This window comes from Antechinus flavipes, chromosome 3 (genome assembly GCF_016432865.1).
Source record: "Antechinus flavipes isolate AdamAnt ecotype Samford, QLD, Australia chromosome 3, AdamAnt_v2, whole genome shotgun sequence".
Lineage (NCBI taxonomy): Eukaryota > Metazoa > Chordata > Mammalia > Dasyuromorphia > Dasyuridae > Antechinus > Antechinus flavipes.
This window is the reverse complement of record NC_067400.1, coordinates 258,463,911-258,480,960: the sequence shown is the minus strand read 5'-3', so window position 1 is coordinate 258,480,960 and position 17,050 is coordinate 258,463,911. Positions and strand designations below refer to the sequence as shown.

Sequence of the window (17,050 nt, the reverse complement as noted above, 5' to 3'; positions counted from 1 at the left end):
ATAAGTTAAGCAATAGAATGGTAAGATAGTAGATAAAAGTAAATTAGAGGAGTGAGGAGAGACAGGGTAAATAAGATGATAAGGACAGTGAAGAAGGGAAATATACAACCAGTAATTATAGCTTAAAATATGAATGGAATGAATTAACACATAAAATGAAAAAGAACAGCAGATTAAAAATCTGAATTTAGTAATATATTGCTTCCAGGAAATAATAAAATGAAAGATACAAGGATAAAATAAATGGCTAGGATAATACTCATGATTTCATACAAAGTTAAAATCAAAGTAGATTTAATTTTTAAAATAGGGAAATTATACCATCACCAATATTAGTCAACATTGTTTTAGACCATTTAAAATAATTACATACTATAACATACTTAAGAGTATTCCTACCAAAACAGACATAAGAATTACATGAATATAAACATAAACTACATTTTATTCAAGTCAAGTCAGATTTAAGTACTTGGAATAATAACTATTGTTCATGGGCTGGTAAAGCCAATATAATAAAAAAAAAGTCAATTTTACCGACTAATCTATTTATTTAATTCCATCCCAATTATTTTATAGATTATTATCATTATTTATTTTATATTTGTTTTTATTATTTTCACATGAAAAATGAATGAGAAAAAAAGACAAAACTATATTTAAATGAGATAGAAGTGATTCCATGTAGCCAATAAAATAGATTAACTCTAACTCAATCTAAAATAAATATGTTTTAAGATACCAGACTTGTTTAAGTGAGGAACCAGATTAAATTGAAGCCAATATAGACCCAAAACAAAAACAAAAAACATGGTTGTAATAATAACTCTATTGGGGGAATGCTACAACTATTGCTAGGAAGGAAAATGATCTCAGTATTCCTCTAATCAAGTTGGTAGGCTTTTTACACAGTAGCAGCCCATACCAACGTAATGAGGACTGAATTGGTATAAATTTGATACTTATGTGTGGAGATGGGACTGAAAGGAAATCCCCATGGAACACACCCTGAACTACTCTGGCTACTTCCAGGTGGTTGAATGTAGTCAAGCACTTTAAGATAATGAAGGAAGGTCTGCATTAAACAGATTGGTCCCTGGTGCAGGAAGAGCTACTCACTCCAGTAATCTTTTAAAGTGGGAACACTCTCTTTTCCTTCCTTTTCCCAGAACAAATAGCATGAAAGCATACCTATTTGGGATTTCCAATGACAGAAAATCTTTGTCCTTCAACCTTGGCGATATGAAGGATGTGAGCACACAGCAGAAAACATATGCCCTGTCTATACAATATTGATTCCGAGTCTTGGGGCTGCTTTTGCTATTCTGTTTCTTTCATGAGGATAAATGCTACATTTCTAGATGTATTAGAAATCTGGGTGCCAGTGTGGCACCTCAAATGTTATCAAATGAACTCCTGAGCGGAGCCTTAAACAGCTACTAGAAGGTCTCTTGGAGAAAACCAATAGCCAGAGGTTAAGCCCTAATTCCTGACCTGGCTTGCCAGAAGCTATCACCTTCAAGGGAACAGTTTGAATAGTATAATGCAGAGGTAAAAGTGAAATACCAATTCAATACTTCTGCAAAAAATATATCATGTATTTATTTATAATGATCAAAACTCTCCAATGTGAAAATTAAGTATAAGAGGTAAAGCGATTGAAATTGTCTCCACAGGACAAGGTACCAATAAGGCCCCAAATGGATGAATTAATGGCAGAGAAAAACAATCCCTAACTCTTAATGCTCTTGCTCAGGGCCCACACTTTGACTGTTGTTCAGTTATTTCAGTCACATCTGACTCTTTGTGACCTCATTTGGGATTTTCTTGGCAAAGATAGTTTGATATTTCCTTCTCCGGCTCATTTTACAGGTGAGGAAATTAAGGCAAGCATGGTGAAGTGACTTGCCCAGAATCATACAGTAATCTCCAGTATCTGAGGTGAGTCTTCCTGATTTGAAGCTTGGTAGTCTATCTACTATACCACCTAGTTGCTCCAGTCTTACTGCTGCAGTTTTTTGCCAATGTGTACTTGTGACTTTGTTTTTAGAATATCTTACATAGAGAGGATAAAAATAGATGTTCTACAATGGATTTACACTGTATATGAATGCCTTGCTTAAGGCAACCCTCAACAAAAGCCAAATTTAAGTTTTAAATAGGTCTGAGCTAGTGGTATAAAAAGGCAAAGAGATCAAGAAAGGTTGAATCCCTATCTTTAAGAGCTCAGCCTCCCACCCCAGCACACTGAATCCCATCTATATATTTGGGTCAAGAACTATAGGTTCCTTAAAAGGTAAAGTGAGAGTATCCTAGCCCCAGCTAATACATTAATAGTTTGGTAATGCTTACTTCAAAATATAGCATTTAGAATACTAAATGGTAGCCATGTAGGTACCCAGGTATTATAAAACTCATGTAACTCTTTTCTTCTACTTCCAAATGCTATAGGTAGCTTCTTAAAAAATATTTAGCTTTGTTCACCCTCATGCTTTATGACTGAGGTAAACTCCCATTTTCTTCATATAAAACCATTTCCTTGGAAACATAAAAGCTTTACAATACTAAAGTTTATGGAAATCACCTTGTTGGTTAATGTGAAATGCCTTCTTCTGGTGAGTTAAAAGAGAGAGAGAAAAGGAGCTTTAGATAAGACAAGGGAGGAGAAGAGGAAAAGAGGAAGAGAAATAAAAAGATGGAGGGAAAAGATTACATGTCTGTTGTCATAACTACAAGTTTATGGAGAACAGGAAAAAATGTTTTTCATTCTCAAAATCCTGAGGCATACAATTCACTGTTGTTTAAATAAGAATATTGTTCTAAACAGTCATAAGATCATAAAATTAATCTCTTGTTACAAGAGATATCTCATGAATTAGATAAAATTCTGTCAACTAAAACACTACAAAGTCAGTCCAGAAGCAATGTAAAAATTCTCAAAAATGAAATTCTGAAAAGAAAAGTGATGAAAAGAAATTCTGGAATGAGTTACAAACATATTGATGCAGATACATGAAGATCTTAAGAAATTTAGATTTCAAAAAATTATGTACAGAAGATGAAAGCAAAGTCAGGTAACAGAGAATACATCCAAAAAAATATGGCCTAGTATTTAAAAAAATAACAGGAGTGCCAATGCTCAAAATGAACTAAGATTTACAAGGAAACTACAAAAAGCTGTATTGGGGAAAATAAGTTCAAATAAGGAATAGCATAAAACCACTAATTATTTCAGAGGATGAGATAACTCTTGATAGAAGGTAACTGGATGGAAAATGAATTGCAGTGGTCAGAGTGTAAAGACAGGCTGACTATTGCCATGATTGAGCCACGAAGTAATGAGGGTCTACACTAGAGTATAGCAATGTCAGATGAGAGAAGGGAATCAATTCATGAGATATTGCAAAGATGAAACTGATTGACAGGTCTTGGCAACAGATTGGATGTGGAGAATGAAAGATTTAGTATAAAGTCAAGGATAACTTCTGGGTTATAAACCTGAAGGATCGGGAGGGAAAGGGTTCAAAGAGAAAGATAATAGTTCTGTTTTGGACACATTGAGTTTAAGATGTCTATTGGACATCCAGTTAGAGATGTCAACATAGAAACTAGGCCTGGAAAGTTAGATTTGAGAGTCATCAGCATAGGAAGCTGGTGATATCATCAAGAGTAGCAATGAAGAGAGAGAAGAAAAAAAGGGTCAAAGACAAAACAATGTGAGACATGGCATCTATGATTAGTGGAAGTGATCTGGATGAGGAGGCCAAAAACGAGTGGTCTGATGGATAGCAGAATAACCAGGAGAGAGTGATGTTTTGAAAATCTAGGGGGGAAAAGAGAGAAGAAAGAGTGACCAGCAAAGCCAAAGAGCACAGAGCAGTTGAGTGAAATAAGGATTGAGAAAAGGCCATTAAAATTAGCAATTAAGAGATCACTGGTAACTTTGGAGAGAAGTTTGGTGGAAAAATGAAAATAGAAGCTGGATTGGAAGGGGTTAAGAAGAGGGTGAGAGGAAAGAAAGTGAAAGTACCCATTATAGTTGATTTTTTTTTCATGAAATTTAGCCACAAAACAGAGAAAAAATAGGATGATATCAAACAGGGATGGGGGAAGGGAGCCTAAGTCTGACAAGGTGTACCTACCTGTAGATGACACAAGATGATGATCCAAGAAGGAAAAATTTCATTGACTAAGTGAATGAATTAATGAAAAAAAAATATCTATCACTTTCTATGAGCTGAGCTAAGTATCAGAAATACAAAAAAAGGGGGGCAGGGCAGAGCTAGAGTCTCTACTCTCAAAGAATACATTGTAATTTGAAAGAACCAGCACAAAGAGTTTTCAAATGCAAGACAAATGAAAATGATCAATAGCCCTTTAAATTCATCTTTTCTAATTAGAATGGGGGCTCCTGAAGAGCAGCAAATATGTCATTTTTCTATTTGTAATACATATGCAAATATAGGTCCAAGTCCTCTGATTTTTAAGATTGCGTACTATTCAAATGCTAACTTGTATTAGATTGTAAATGCTTTAGAAATTGCTTTAGAAATTCTGAGAGAAAAGCTTCTGAAAACGAGGGGGGGGGGGGAGAAGGAGGAAGAGAAAGGGGTCAAAGTTTTAGAAAGATCACCAGAAACACCAGAAACAAAGATAAAGAAAAGAAATGAGCTTTGCAAATGTGGAGGGACAGTGAAGAGATTGGTATAACCAATAAAGGGTTCAAGAAAGAGTAGAGGATTCTGGAAGGAGTCAATAAGAACTTAATACTTATTATATGCCAAGCTAAATATATATATATAGTGCTGAGAGTACAACGAAAACCAAAACCAAAACCTTGCTCTCAAAAAGTTCACAGTTTAATTGAGGAGACAACATGTAAAGAATTATGCACAAGATGTACAGAGGATATACTGAAGATAACCTCAGAAGGAAGACACTAAAATTAATAATGAATGGGAAATGCATCTTGCAGAGATAAGGATTTTAATTGGAACTTGAAGGAAGGCAGGAAGCCTGAAGGTAGAATTGAAAAAAGAAAATATTTCAGGCAGGTGGGAAGCAGGGGGAAAAAAGAGGCTGTGGGAAAAACCAGAGAAAATGTCCCAAGTCAGGACGTGAATTATATAGTGCAAAGAATAGCATGGAGGCCAGTGGAATATAAGGTTAGATTTTTTTTTTTTAAAGAAGAAAAATAATGGAGCCAAATGATATAAAGTATTGATTGCCAATTTGAGAAATTTCAATTTAATCGAATTCAACAAGAATTTAGTAAATGTCTTGCTAAAACTTTGGAGAGACAAAGGCAAAAAACAGTCTCTGCCCTTCAGAAAATTAATTTTTTTTTTGAATGGCTCAAGAAGCAGCTTAAGGCACTTTGAATAACCATTCCCATTTGGGTCTCAATTTAATGGGCAATTTTACTATATTTTCTAGTAAAAATATAAACTAGTGATTTAAAGGCAGAATTTCCGATAAGGAGATTTCTCCTAGAATGAAGGTCTCATTATATGATGACTGACAACTCTATAATTATACTATAATTTTTAGTCAAACAAAATCAAAGGTGAGCTACTCCACAAAGCACATGGTAAAGCCAACTTTTAATTTATATATTTCTCACATTCAGTGATTTGTCTACATATATAAATAGCATTTATAATGAAGGATCTTATATAAAGGTCTAATTAAACTATTTTTCATAATTACATATTTTGTCTCTTGAAAAAAATTAGTAACTGGGGATTGCAGGCAGTAATTCATCTTCACAGCATCACAGAATTTTGAGAATTGACAGGGAACTCAGCCAGAACGTCATCCAATCCAAACATGAAAGAACAAAATTTACTATAGCTTACCTGACAAGGAGTCAATTACCATTCAGTTGAAGACCTCCAAAAAAGGGAAACCCACTAACTCTTTCAGGAGGGAAGGAATGATATTTATATGACACTTACTATGTCCAGGCATTGTACAAGGCACTTTAAAAAATATTAACTCATTTTATGCTCTTGAAGAAGCACATTCAATTTCCGAGGACTCTTAACTAGGAAGTTTTTCCTGACATCAAATCTAAATTTGCTTCTTAGATATTTCCCATTGTTCTGTTTTTAGAAATTAAATAGTAGAAAGCCAATTAATCCCTCTTATATACCATGCCTCTTCAAAAACTTCATATAATTATCATGCAGGTAAGTAGCTCAATGGATAGAGTAGCAGGCTTAGAGTCAGAAAGACTCCTCTCTCTGAGTTCCATCTGACCTCAGATATTTACTAGCTGTGTCACTCTGAACAAGTCCTTGAACTCTGTTTGCCTCAGTTTCTTCATCCCTAAAATGAGCTGGAAAAGGAAACGGTAAACTATTCCAGTATCTTTGCCAAGAAGATCCCAAATAGGGTCACAAAGAGTTTGACTTAACTGAACAAGAGCAACAATAATTATGCCCTTTCCTCACCTTGATTTATCTCTTCCAGGATATAAATATCCCTAGTTCTTTTAGCTAAAACTCCTATGACATGGATTTCAGGCTTTGTTGCCCCTCTCTGGACTTTCCTCATCCCATCAATGTCCTATTTAAGCTATGCTTCCCACAACTTGACATATTACTCCAGAAAAGATCACACAAGATCAAAGTTCAAAGGATCTCTAACCTACTTAGTCCTGGAAGCTATGGCTTTCTCAATAGAATCATATTCCCCAGGTTCTGTTGGCTGTAGTATTCCAATGCTTATTTTAACTGGGCTCAAAGTCCACTATAACTTAGATCTTTGTTCAGAAAAATTGCAATCTAACCATACCTCTCTCATCTTGTGAAGTTGACTTTTTGAACCCAAATGTGGAATTTATATTTATCCCTTTTGAATTTCTAATTATTAGCTATTATACCCAGTTTAGTGTCAACTTTAAGTTTGGGGGGTTGTTTTGTTTTGTTTTGTTTTCAGTTTTTGTTTTTGCTTCTTAATATACAAAAAGCAGAGGTGAGATCAGGTAAGAAATGATGGATATAAAAGTGTGGTCCTATTAAAAACAGCATCAAAAATGCTAAAGCTGAGAAATAAGCTGCAGTTAACAAAGGAAATGAAAGAAAACAAAAAATGATATTTTCTAAAGCTATCCTGGGAAAAAAGAGGGGAAACTGATGGGAGGACAGAAGCAAAGCTCAAGGTGGATGGTTTGATAACAACAGAGTGAAGAAAAAGCTGTTCAAACCTTATTTTACTTGTTTTCTATGTCAAAGAGAATGACACTTACCCTAGGAAAAGAAAAGTACAAAAATGGCCAAGGGGAAATTGATCCCCAAGATAAGTAAGGAGAAGATGCTAAGAGTACTTCACTAACCTCAATCAATTCAGGTCACCTGATGTATGTCAATTATTGCCCAAATGGGAAATGATTGCTGAGGCACTTAAAGTAATAACAGAAAGATTGTGGGAAATGGGAAAGGAACTACAAGATTGTTATTCCAATTAAAAAAAAAAAAAAAAAGAATGTGCCAACTATGAACTAGTGAGTTTGAATTGGATTCCTTGCAAAATTCTAGTAACAGGTCACTAAAAAGATGACTGGCTAGAACAGAAAGTGGTGAGTACCCTGAGTCACCATGCCTTCATCAAGAACATTTCAGACCACTTATATTTTAGCAAGGTTTTGGATAAAATGCCTATACTATTCTTGTGGGAAAGACAGGTATGGATGAGATGGTATTAGATGAATTATATCAGAATTAGACAAATTCAAAACTGATTGGATAGCTAAGATTTAAAGAACAGATTTTAATGGCAATAGGTTTCCATTAGAGCACCTCAAGTATTCTGTGCTTGGTCCTGTGTTGTATATCACCTTTATTTATGACTTGAGATGAAGACAGAGATGGCACAATCATCAAAGCTGCAACTATCTTGTGGTCAAAAACATGGAACTTACATTTATTTTCAAGGAGTAGTTGGGGGTAAATGAGAAGAAAATAAGATCTGGAACTTTAATTTTACTTTGCAAGTACAAAGAAAAAGAATTCCCATCTTACTGTTGAATATGCTATGTTTGTTTTACCATGGATTTAGGTGATAGCCCATTTATAATATATCTGTTTAAAAAGTTTGGTCTTATAAAAACATGGGGATAGTAGATAAGTAGTACAATTGATAAAAGTGCTGTGCTTGAAGTCAAGAAGATTTTTGAGCTTAAATCTGGCCTCACTGACCAAGTGGGCAAGTCACTTCATTCTATTTGCCTCAGTTGCCTCATCTGTAAAATGAGCTAGAGGAGACAAAGACTCCAAAATCTTTGCCAAGAAAACTCCAAATGGGGTCATAAAGATTCAGGCTTGAAATAACTAAACAACAACAACACAAAAAATATATCTGTTTAGTTTAGTAAATAAAGCAGCCTCATGACGTGGCTAATACTTATTAAGCTGGTATGAATAAAATTTTTTGTTTCTACAAGCAGAATTCAAATAAAGGATCCATCAACTTGCACGTATAAAATAGCTGCCTCCAGGCATTTGGATGGTCTCTGAAGAGAAACAAAAAAAGCAGGCCAGGTCTTCAATTTTGCGTTCTAATGGACAAAAAGACTGTATGATATAAACGTGATATATGAAGGAAACAAAGACGTTTAAACTTCTTAGTTCCTCTAGGAGGGGTGAAGAAATTCCTCAATCCAATTCATAATAATGAGATTATGGGGCAAGATTGCTCAAGCAATCTTCTTGCTCAAACAAGAGGTCAGTCAATTGGGTCATCACTCTAGCAACAAAGAGAACAGCAAATAATTGAACTATGGAAAACTAAGTGACAAGGGATGGGAAGGACGACTCTGAAGTTGTGCCTCTGGTTAAGTGGTATCCTCCACAAAAAGAGGGAAGTTCAGAGGAAAGTGTATTGGGGAAAAGATAATCAAAACTATTTTAGACATGTTGATGAGATGCTTATGAGGCTTCCAGTTTGAAAAGTTCAAAAAATCGTTGCTAATGATGGATTTCTAGGGCTCAAAAGAAAAATGAAGGCTGGGCATACAAATCTGGAAGTCATGTACATAAAAATGATGATGGAACCCATAGCAACTGATGAGGTTGCTTAGAGAGTAGTCAGACTTATATATTAGTATCTTTATTAATACATACCAAATTTTATTTATAAAATGTCATTAGCAGTACAATCAAAGCAACATAAATGATAATTCATATTAGAATATATGGTTGTGTGTCAGGGGTGGAAATTCTTTAGTTTGGTATCCCAAACTACCACCACAGAAAAACTGTAGAGCTTGCAATAATAAATGATAAACAGAACCCATAAATGCTGGTTCAAAGAGTCTAAGGATATACAATATCAAGACATAAACAGAAATCATTTGAAGCCAAATGGAGAAAATTAAGCCTGTTATTTTCCTAATATTGGAAAATTGACATATGCAATAAGTATTTCTGAAACATACAATTTTCTATATTGTACTAACTTCAATATTTCAGGCATAACTGACATTCCTTCTTGGAGAATGTCTTTCCCATCTCTAACTTGCAAAAATCTAATCTTTTTTTCTTTCTGAACCTAGTGACTTCCTAATATATCTCTTTGTCTTTTATATTTAATTCTCCTCCCTCCCCTTTATAGCATCCCTATTGATTTATCAGTGATAGGACTGGTACTAGGAACTCTTTTTTTCCTTGCTCTGTACAGAAGGAAGTATGATAAAAGGGAAGGACAGACAAGTCCTTTCTCTTCCGTGTTCAACTTGTTGGGTGGGTTGGGAAAATGACTGATAAGGAAATGTTTGGCATGATTGCACATGTATAATCTATATCAGATTGCTTATCATCTCAGGGGAGGGGGGAGTTGACAGAGGGAGGGATAGAATTTGGAACTTAAAATTTTTTTTAAAATGTTTTAAATTGTTTTAATATATAATGGCAGAATAAAATATATTTTAATGAACCTGTCTGATCAATAAAGCATCATCTAGAGGGAAAAAATAATGATATGTTTTGTATATGGTATGCTTTGGTAAATGTGGAAATACATATGGAAGAATTGCACATATTTAACATATCTAAGGGAGGGGAGTGGGAAGAAGGAAAGGAGAAAATATTGGAACATAAGGTTTTGCAAAGGAGAATGCTGAAAAATATCTTGGCATATATTTTGAAAATAAAAAAAATTATTAAGAAATTTTTTAAAAAGCCTCCCCCCCCCCCCCCAAAGATATGCTTTCCACCTATACTGACTTTACAGTAGAGTCTACAGTATGTATTGGTAGCTCTCCTTAGGTACAGTATCTCTCCTATAAGTTGTCTGGTGAGGAGGCTCTCCGAACTTAGCTTGGCTCATCCTAAGTATGTTAGGCCATTAATTAAAAATTTTCCAGTTTTGGGGCAGCTAGGTGGTGAAGTGGATAGAGAACCAGTCCTGAAGTCAGGAGGAGCTGAGTTCAAATCTGGTTTCTGACATTTAACACTTCCTAGCTGTGTGACCCTAGGCAAGTCACTTAACCCCTTGCCTCGGGGGGGGGGGGGGGGGGGGGGGGAATTCCAGTTTGAATTCTTTTTGTTGTGGCTAAGAATTAGAAATTGAGGGATTTTCCACCAAGCGGGGAATGGCTGAATAAATTGTGGTATAGCATTGTGATGAAATAATATTGTGTTATAAGAAATGACAAACGGTGCTTTCAGAAAACCTGGACTTACATGAGTTGATACAAAGTGAAGTGAACAGAACCAAAAAAATTTTGTACACAGTAATAGCACTGTTGCATGATGATGATCAACTGTGAATGACTTAGCTATTTGTAGCAATGCAATGATCTAAAATAAACTCCAAGAACTCATGTTAAAAAAAAAAAATGCTGCCTCCAAAGAAAAAAACTAATATTGTCTGAATAGAGAGACTTCCTTCATTCCTTCCCTCTTCATTTTCCTCCCTCCCTTCTTCCTCTCCTCCTCCCTTTCTTCCTTCCTCTTTCCCTCCCTCCCTTCCTTCCTTCCCCCCTCTTTTCCTCCCTCCCTCCCTTCTTTCTTTCCTTCCTTCCTTTTGTTTTGGTTCAAATCCTCTTGTATAAAATGACTGACAAGGAAATGTTTGGCATGACTGCACATGTATAATCTATATCAGATTGCTTACCATCTCAGGGGAGGGGGGAGTTGACAGAGAGAGAAACAGAATTTGGAACTTAAAACTTTTTTTTAAAAATGTTTTAAACTGTTTTAATATGTAATGGCAGAATAAAATATTATTTTTAAAAAAATAAAATACAAAAAGTATTTTCCAGCTTGGTAAAATCTATTAGAACTTGTACTCTACTGACAGCCTTCAAATACCCAGGGACATTTCCAATGGTATAATGAATTTTTCAGAGGGTAAAATATTTCTAGGACCAAAATTTTATCATTGAATCTCTATGCGCATACTGGCAAAAAATTCATCATCATATACATGTTATATGGTACTGTGGGTACAGGGCTGGATTTGGGAACAAAAAAGAACTGAGTTCCAGCTCTACCCAGTTCAGACTCTTTGCTATCAATGTGACCCTGAGAAAGTGACTTACTGTGTTTCTCCCTCAGTTTCTTTCATTTATGAAATAAGGATAATTAATTATACCTACCTCAAGGGGTTGTGGTGAGGATCAAGTAACATAATATCTATAAAGCATTCTGCAGATATTCAGTGCTATATACATTCTTGCTAGCATTACTATTTTTAGAAGGCAGTAATGGATACAGAACAGACCCTGTGGTCAAGAAAACCTGGGTTCAAATAATCATCTGGCATACACTGCTTGTGTGACTTTAAACATTTCACTTCTGATTGCTCCACAAAACTCTGAAAAAATAGGAGAGACTGAGGAAGCCGAGACCCAGACTCAGTCTCTCAACTCCAGATTCAGCTCTCTGATCATTTCACCATGCTAAATCACTTATAGAATTGAAGGACATTTCTCACATTGATGAAATCACAGAGGTTTTTTGTTTTGTTTTGTTTTGTTTTTTACCTCTCCTAAAAATAACAAGCTTTATATATTGGCATTGTTTCTAATTTTAAACCCATACATCAGAATGATGCTGCATAAAGGAGGCCATAGGCTTTTCATTTACTGATAATAATAAAAAGCCTTAATCTCCTAGCCATTATATGATGAAGGCTTACTTCTATACCTTAGTAATTCATCTTTAATATTAAATGTTATTTCCCCCTCTTTTATAGATGAAGAAAAACCAGGAAAACCACTAGCTAATAAGTATCTAAGGCAGGAACCAGAGATCATCATTCCAAATTCAATATTCTTTCTACTAAGTCACATAGTCACTTTAATCATAATAGAAATTTTATAAATACTACCAAAGATATAAAAAGGTATATAGTAATATATTTAATAATAGGATAGAGAAATAAATATTCAAATACATTCAAATAATGGGTAGTTAACAAATATGTTAGATTGTAAACTCCTTAAGGATAGGGACTGTCTTTTGCCTCTTTTTGCATTCCCAGCACTTACTATAGTTCCTGGGAATTAGGAGGTATGTACTTAAATAAATGTTTGTTGACTGCTTGACTATATTTTATGATTAATTCCCCCAAACATCTGAGAAGTAGTCTCCCATTTCCAAGGCCCACAATAAAACCCTACTAGCCTTAAGCAAAAAAAGTAATGCCTTTTTAAAAAATCAAATTTACTAAAGGCTTGCAGATTTTATTTTTAATTTTAATCTTGGCCAACAACACTTTGCCTTTCCATATATTTTAACATCTCTAAAGGCTAGAACAGACCTGGAGGATATCTATAATAACTTCATGTTATTATCATTGAAGGAAAGTGTTTTCATTTTTTATTAAAATGACATTTTAGACCCAATATCTATTTTCATGCTCTGGGTTCTTATTATTGAAATGGATGTTTTAATTAAGCTTAAATGAAGGCTCATGAAGTTTCCAGGATGTCATTTTATATACACAGAGGTTTGAAGAGGACAATGAATTATAGGACAGAACCAGATAACTGTATTAAAGCAAGTATTGGTATACCCAAGAGCTACAACACATTTCCCATAAACCATAAATCTTAATGTTTCAAGTTGAAATCTTTCTAACGTGAGTTTTTATAGAGATTAGTGGTTTATATAGGCCTTTTACCCCTGGCCATAAGAATAAAGAGAAAGGAGTGGGAAGAGGATAGAAAAGAGGTGGAAAAGAAGATGGAGAAGTAGAAGGGATGGAAGAGTGGAAGAGGGAAAAGAGGGAAAGAAGCTAGGGAAAGTAAAAGAGAGAAAAGATGAAATGGGGAGCAAGGAAAGGAAGGAAGGAAGGAAGGAAGGAAGGAAGGAAGGAAGGAAGGAAGGAAAGAAGGAAGGAAGGAAGAAAGGAAGGAAGGAAGGAAGGAAGAAAGGAGAAAAGGAAGGAAGGAAGAAAGGAAAGAGGGCAGGAAGGAGGGAGGGAAGGAGGAAAGAAAGGAGGGAAGGAGGGAAGGAGGAAGGAAGGAAAGGAGGGAAGGAGGGAAAGAGGAAGGAAGGAAAGGAGGGAAGGAAGAAGGAAGGAAAAGAGGGTTGGAGGGAAGGAGGAAGGAAGGAAAGGAGGGATGGAGAGAGGGAGGGAAGGAGGAAGGGAGGGAAGGGAAGGAAGGAGAGTGAGAGGAAGGAAGGAAGGAAGGGAGAGAAGGAAAGAAGGAAGGAAGGAAGGTAAAGAGGGAAGGAGGAAGGAAGGAAGGAAAATGGGTGGGAGGGAGAGAAAAAAGGAGGGAGAGAAGGAGAGAGAGGGGGAGGGAGGGAAGGAAGGAAGGTGACAGGGAAGGAAAGAAGGAAGGAGAGAGGAATGAGGGAGGGAATGAAAAGGGGAAGGAAGGAAAGAAAATGAGTGGGAGGGAGGGAGAAAAGGAAGGAGAGAGAGAGGGAGGGAGGAAGGAAGAAGGAAGGGAGGAAAGGAAAATGGGTGGGAGGGAGAAAGGAAAGAAAGGGAGGAAGGGAAGAAAGAAGGAAGGTGGGAAGGAAGGAAGGAAGGAAAATGAGTGGGAGGGAGGGAGAAAAAGAAGGAGAGAGAGGGAGGGAGGAAAATAAAGAAGGAAGGAGGGAGGGAAAGAAAGTAGATAGGAAGGAGGAAGAAAAGGAAGGGAGTGAGGAAAAGAGGAAAAAAGGAAGAAGGAAGAAAGGAAGGAAAGCATGAGAGGAAGGAGGGAGGGAATGAAGGGAGGAAGGAAAGGAAGGAAGGGAAGGAAGGAAAATGGGTGGGAGGAGGGAGAGAAGATAGAAAGAGGAAGGGAGGAAGGGAAAGAATAGAGGAAGGGAAGGAAAGTGGGTGGGAGAAAGAAAAAGAAGGAAGGGAGGGAAGAAAGGAGTTAAGAAGAAAGATGGAAGGAAGGAAGAAGGGTGGGAGGGAGGAAGGAAGGAGAATGAAAAGGAGGAAGGGAAGGAAAGGAGGAAGGAAGGAAGGAAGAGAAGGAAGAAAATGTGTGGGAGGGAGGAAGAAAAGGAAGAAGAGATAAAAGGAAGGAAGGAGAAAGAGAGGGAGGAAGGAAAGAAAGTGGGTGGGAAGGAGGAAGGAAAGGAGGAAAGAAGCAAAGAAGGAAGAAGGAAAAGTGAGAGGAAGGAAGGAGGGAAAGAGGAAGGAAATAAAGAAGGAAGGAAGGAAGAAGAGTGAGAGGAAGGGGAAGAGAAGGAGAAAGGAAGTAAAGACGGAAGAAAGGGAGGGAGGAAGGGAAGGAAGGAAAGAAGAAAGGAGGAAGGAAAGAAGGAAGGAAGGAAGGAAGGAAAGAAGGAAGAAAGGATGGAAGGAGGAAAGGAAGAAAGGAGAAAAGGAGGAAAGGGAGAAAATGGAGGAAGGAAGGAAGGAAGGAAGGAAGGAGGAAGGAAGGAGGAAGGAAGGAAGGAAGGAAGGAAGGAAGGAAGGAAGGAAGGAAGGAAGAAGGAAGGAAGGAAGGAAGGAAGGAGGAAGGAAGGAAGGAAGGAAGGAAGGAAAGGGGAAGGAAGGAAGGAGGGAGGAAGAAAAGGAAGAAGAGATAAAAGGAAGGAAGGAGAATGAAAAGGAGGAAGGAAGGAAGGAAGGAAGGAGGGAGGGAAGGAGGAAGGAAAGGAGGAAAGAAGCAAAGAAGGAAGAAGGAAAAGTGAGAGGAAGGAAGGAGGGAAAGAGGAAGGAAATAAAGAAGGAAGGAAGGAAGAAGAGTGAGAGGAAGGGGAAGAGAAGGAGAAAGGAAGTAAAGACGGAAGAAAGGGAGGGAGGAAGGAAGGAAGGAAAGAAGAAAGGAGGGAAGGAAAGAAGGAAGGAAGGAAGGAAGGAAAGAAGGAAGAAAGGATGGAAGGAGGAAAGGAAGAAAGGAGAAAAGGAGGAAAGGAAGAAAGGAGAAAAGGAGGAAGGAAGGAAGGAAGGAAGGAAGGAAGGAAGGAAGGAAGGAAGGAAGGAAGGAGGAAGGAAGGAAGGAAGGAAGGAAGGAAGGAAGGAAGGAGGGAGGAAGGAAGGAAGGAAGGAAGGAAAGGGGAAGGAAGGAAGGAAGGAAGGAGGGAGGGAAGAAAAAAAGAAAGGGGGGGAGAAAGTAAGACAAAGTAGTTTTTTCCCCTCTTATTTTAATGTATTCCGAGAGGTGGGAGAGATGGTGCTGCTTGGGTATCAGGGACCACACCAACATAAAGGTGACGCAGATTTTGGAGACCGGGAACACCAGGTATCCCCCTTCCACATTTTCTCTTCGCCTTCCGCACATAAATTATGTTTTCCCCTGTGCCTGGAGGGGCGCTGCGGCGTTGGGAGAGAGGAGGAAACTGAAAGATCTTTTAAAAAACAGGCAACACGCCCCTTTTAAAACGCACTCCAATAAATGCGCCTGGTCCTGAAAAGCGGGCCAGCTGCAGGACCTGAGTGAATGTCATCCCCAAGCAATTAACCGTTCCCGGGCACGGGAGTTAAGTAGCAGCCGTAAGACGCCCGCGGTCCTCGCAGGCATGGTTGCGGGGGGCGACTCCTCGCCGCCCTCCAGTTACGCCCTCGCTCCTCCCGGCTCCAGTTCGCAGCCTGCCCGGCCCGTCTTGCCCCTTCGTCCCCCGCCAGCTTTACTCACGTTCTTGTTCAAGTTGTACCCCGGCAGCTGCGGAAGGGACATGGCGCCGGGTCAGAGCAGGGCCGGGAGGAGATTGCAAAGAGGATCCCCAAGAGGCCCGGGGTGGTTGGCGTCCCGTTGCCTAGAAACTAAATCTGACGTCACCAGGAAGGAAGGGGCGTCGCCTATTCTGAGAGATTGATCCCTTAATCCCGAAGACTGGCAGGGCGCGGATGAATTCATGAGACTGTTCTTACTGCATGGCTCAAATGTTCACTCCGCGTTCACTCCGCAACTCACTTTCACAGCTGTCTGCTTTATCCATGTTCACAAATGTTTCCATAGAAATACACCTTAGTGTACTTATTGTAAACCTTAAAATATGTAAATGTTATTATAAATGTGTAAATGTTAATGCCTCACATGATGTGTAAATGTGTTCATTTATGCCATTATCTTCTCATTTTATTCATTCCAGTAACACTTCCAAAATTTGCAAACACATTCAGGCCTTGTATCTATCTATATGCGTGTGCACTGTAGTAAAAGCTCTTAATAAATGCTCACTGAGGCCTTTCTATTAATTATCTCCAGTTTATTCTGAAGATAGCTTGATTGTACATAATTTCTTGCATGTTCTCTCTTCCATTGTGCATGGTTCATTGAGCATGGGTTGCTTTATGCCCTTCTTTGATCAAGGACTTGAGCACATTGCTTGATACATAGTAGGTTGTTGTAGTTTTAAAGTTTATTGACTGACTTTAATCACATATATATAACCTCTGTATGTATAAAAAGATCCCCAACTTCCACTTGCATAGATACATGTCATGTGATCACAAGAGTTTCATCTTTCACATACACAAAAGTGCTGCATATCTAATAAATCCAGTTCTGGGCATTTCTGAGTTCCAGTGCCAACTATTGAATTCTTTCCACTGGAGCTCCCATAGGCAGCTCAAACTGAACTGAAAATATTACTAAACAGAATTTATATTTCCCATAAATCCCATCCCTCTTTCTAAATTAGCT

The 17,050-nt window shown here is 37.6% G+C and overlaps 1 protein-coding gene across 1 annotated transcript in view; it reads right to left on the bottom strand.

The window, feature by feature from the left end:
• EFHC2 (EF-hand domain containing 2) overlaps positions 1-16,217 on the bottom strand; it is a 220,451-nt gene extending 204,234 nt beyond the window's left edge. The window contains exon 1 of the mRNA XM_051984989.1: positions 16,040-16,217. Within this exon, the coding sequence (XP_051840949.1) occupies positions 16,040-16,081 (42 nt within the window). The 5' untranslated portion in view covers positions 16,082-16,217. The remainder of the gene's footprint in view (positions 1-16,039) is intronic.
• Positions 16,218-17,050: the final 833 nt, after the last annotated feature.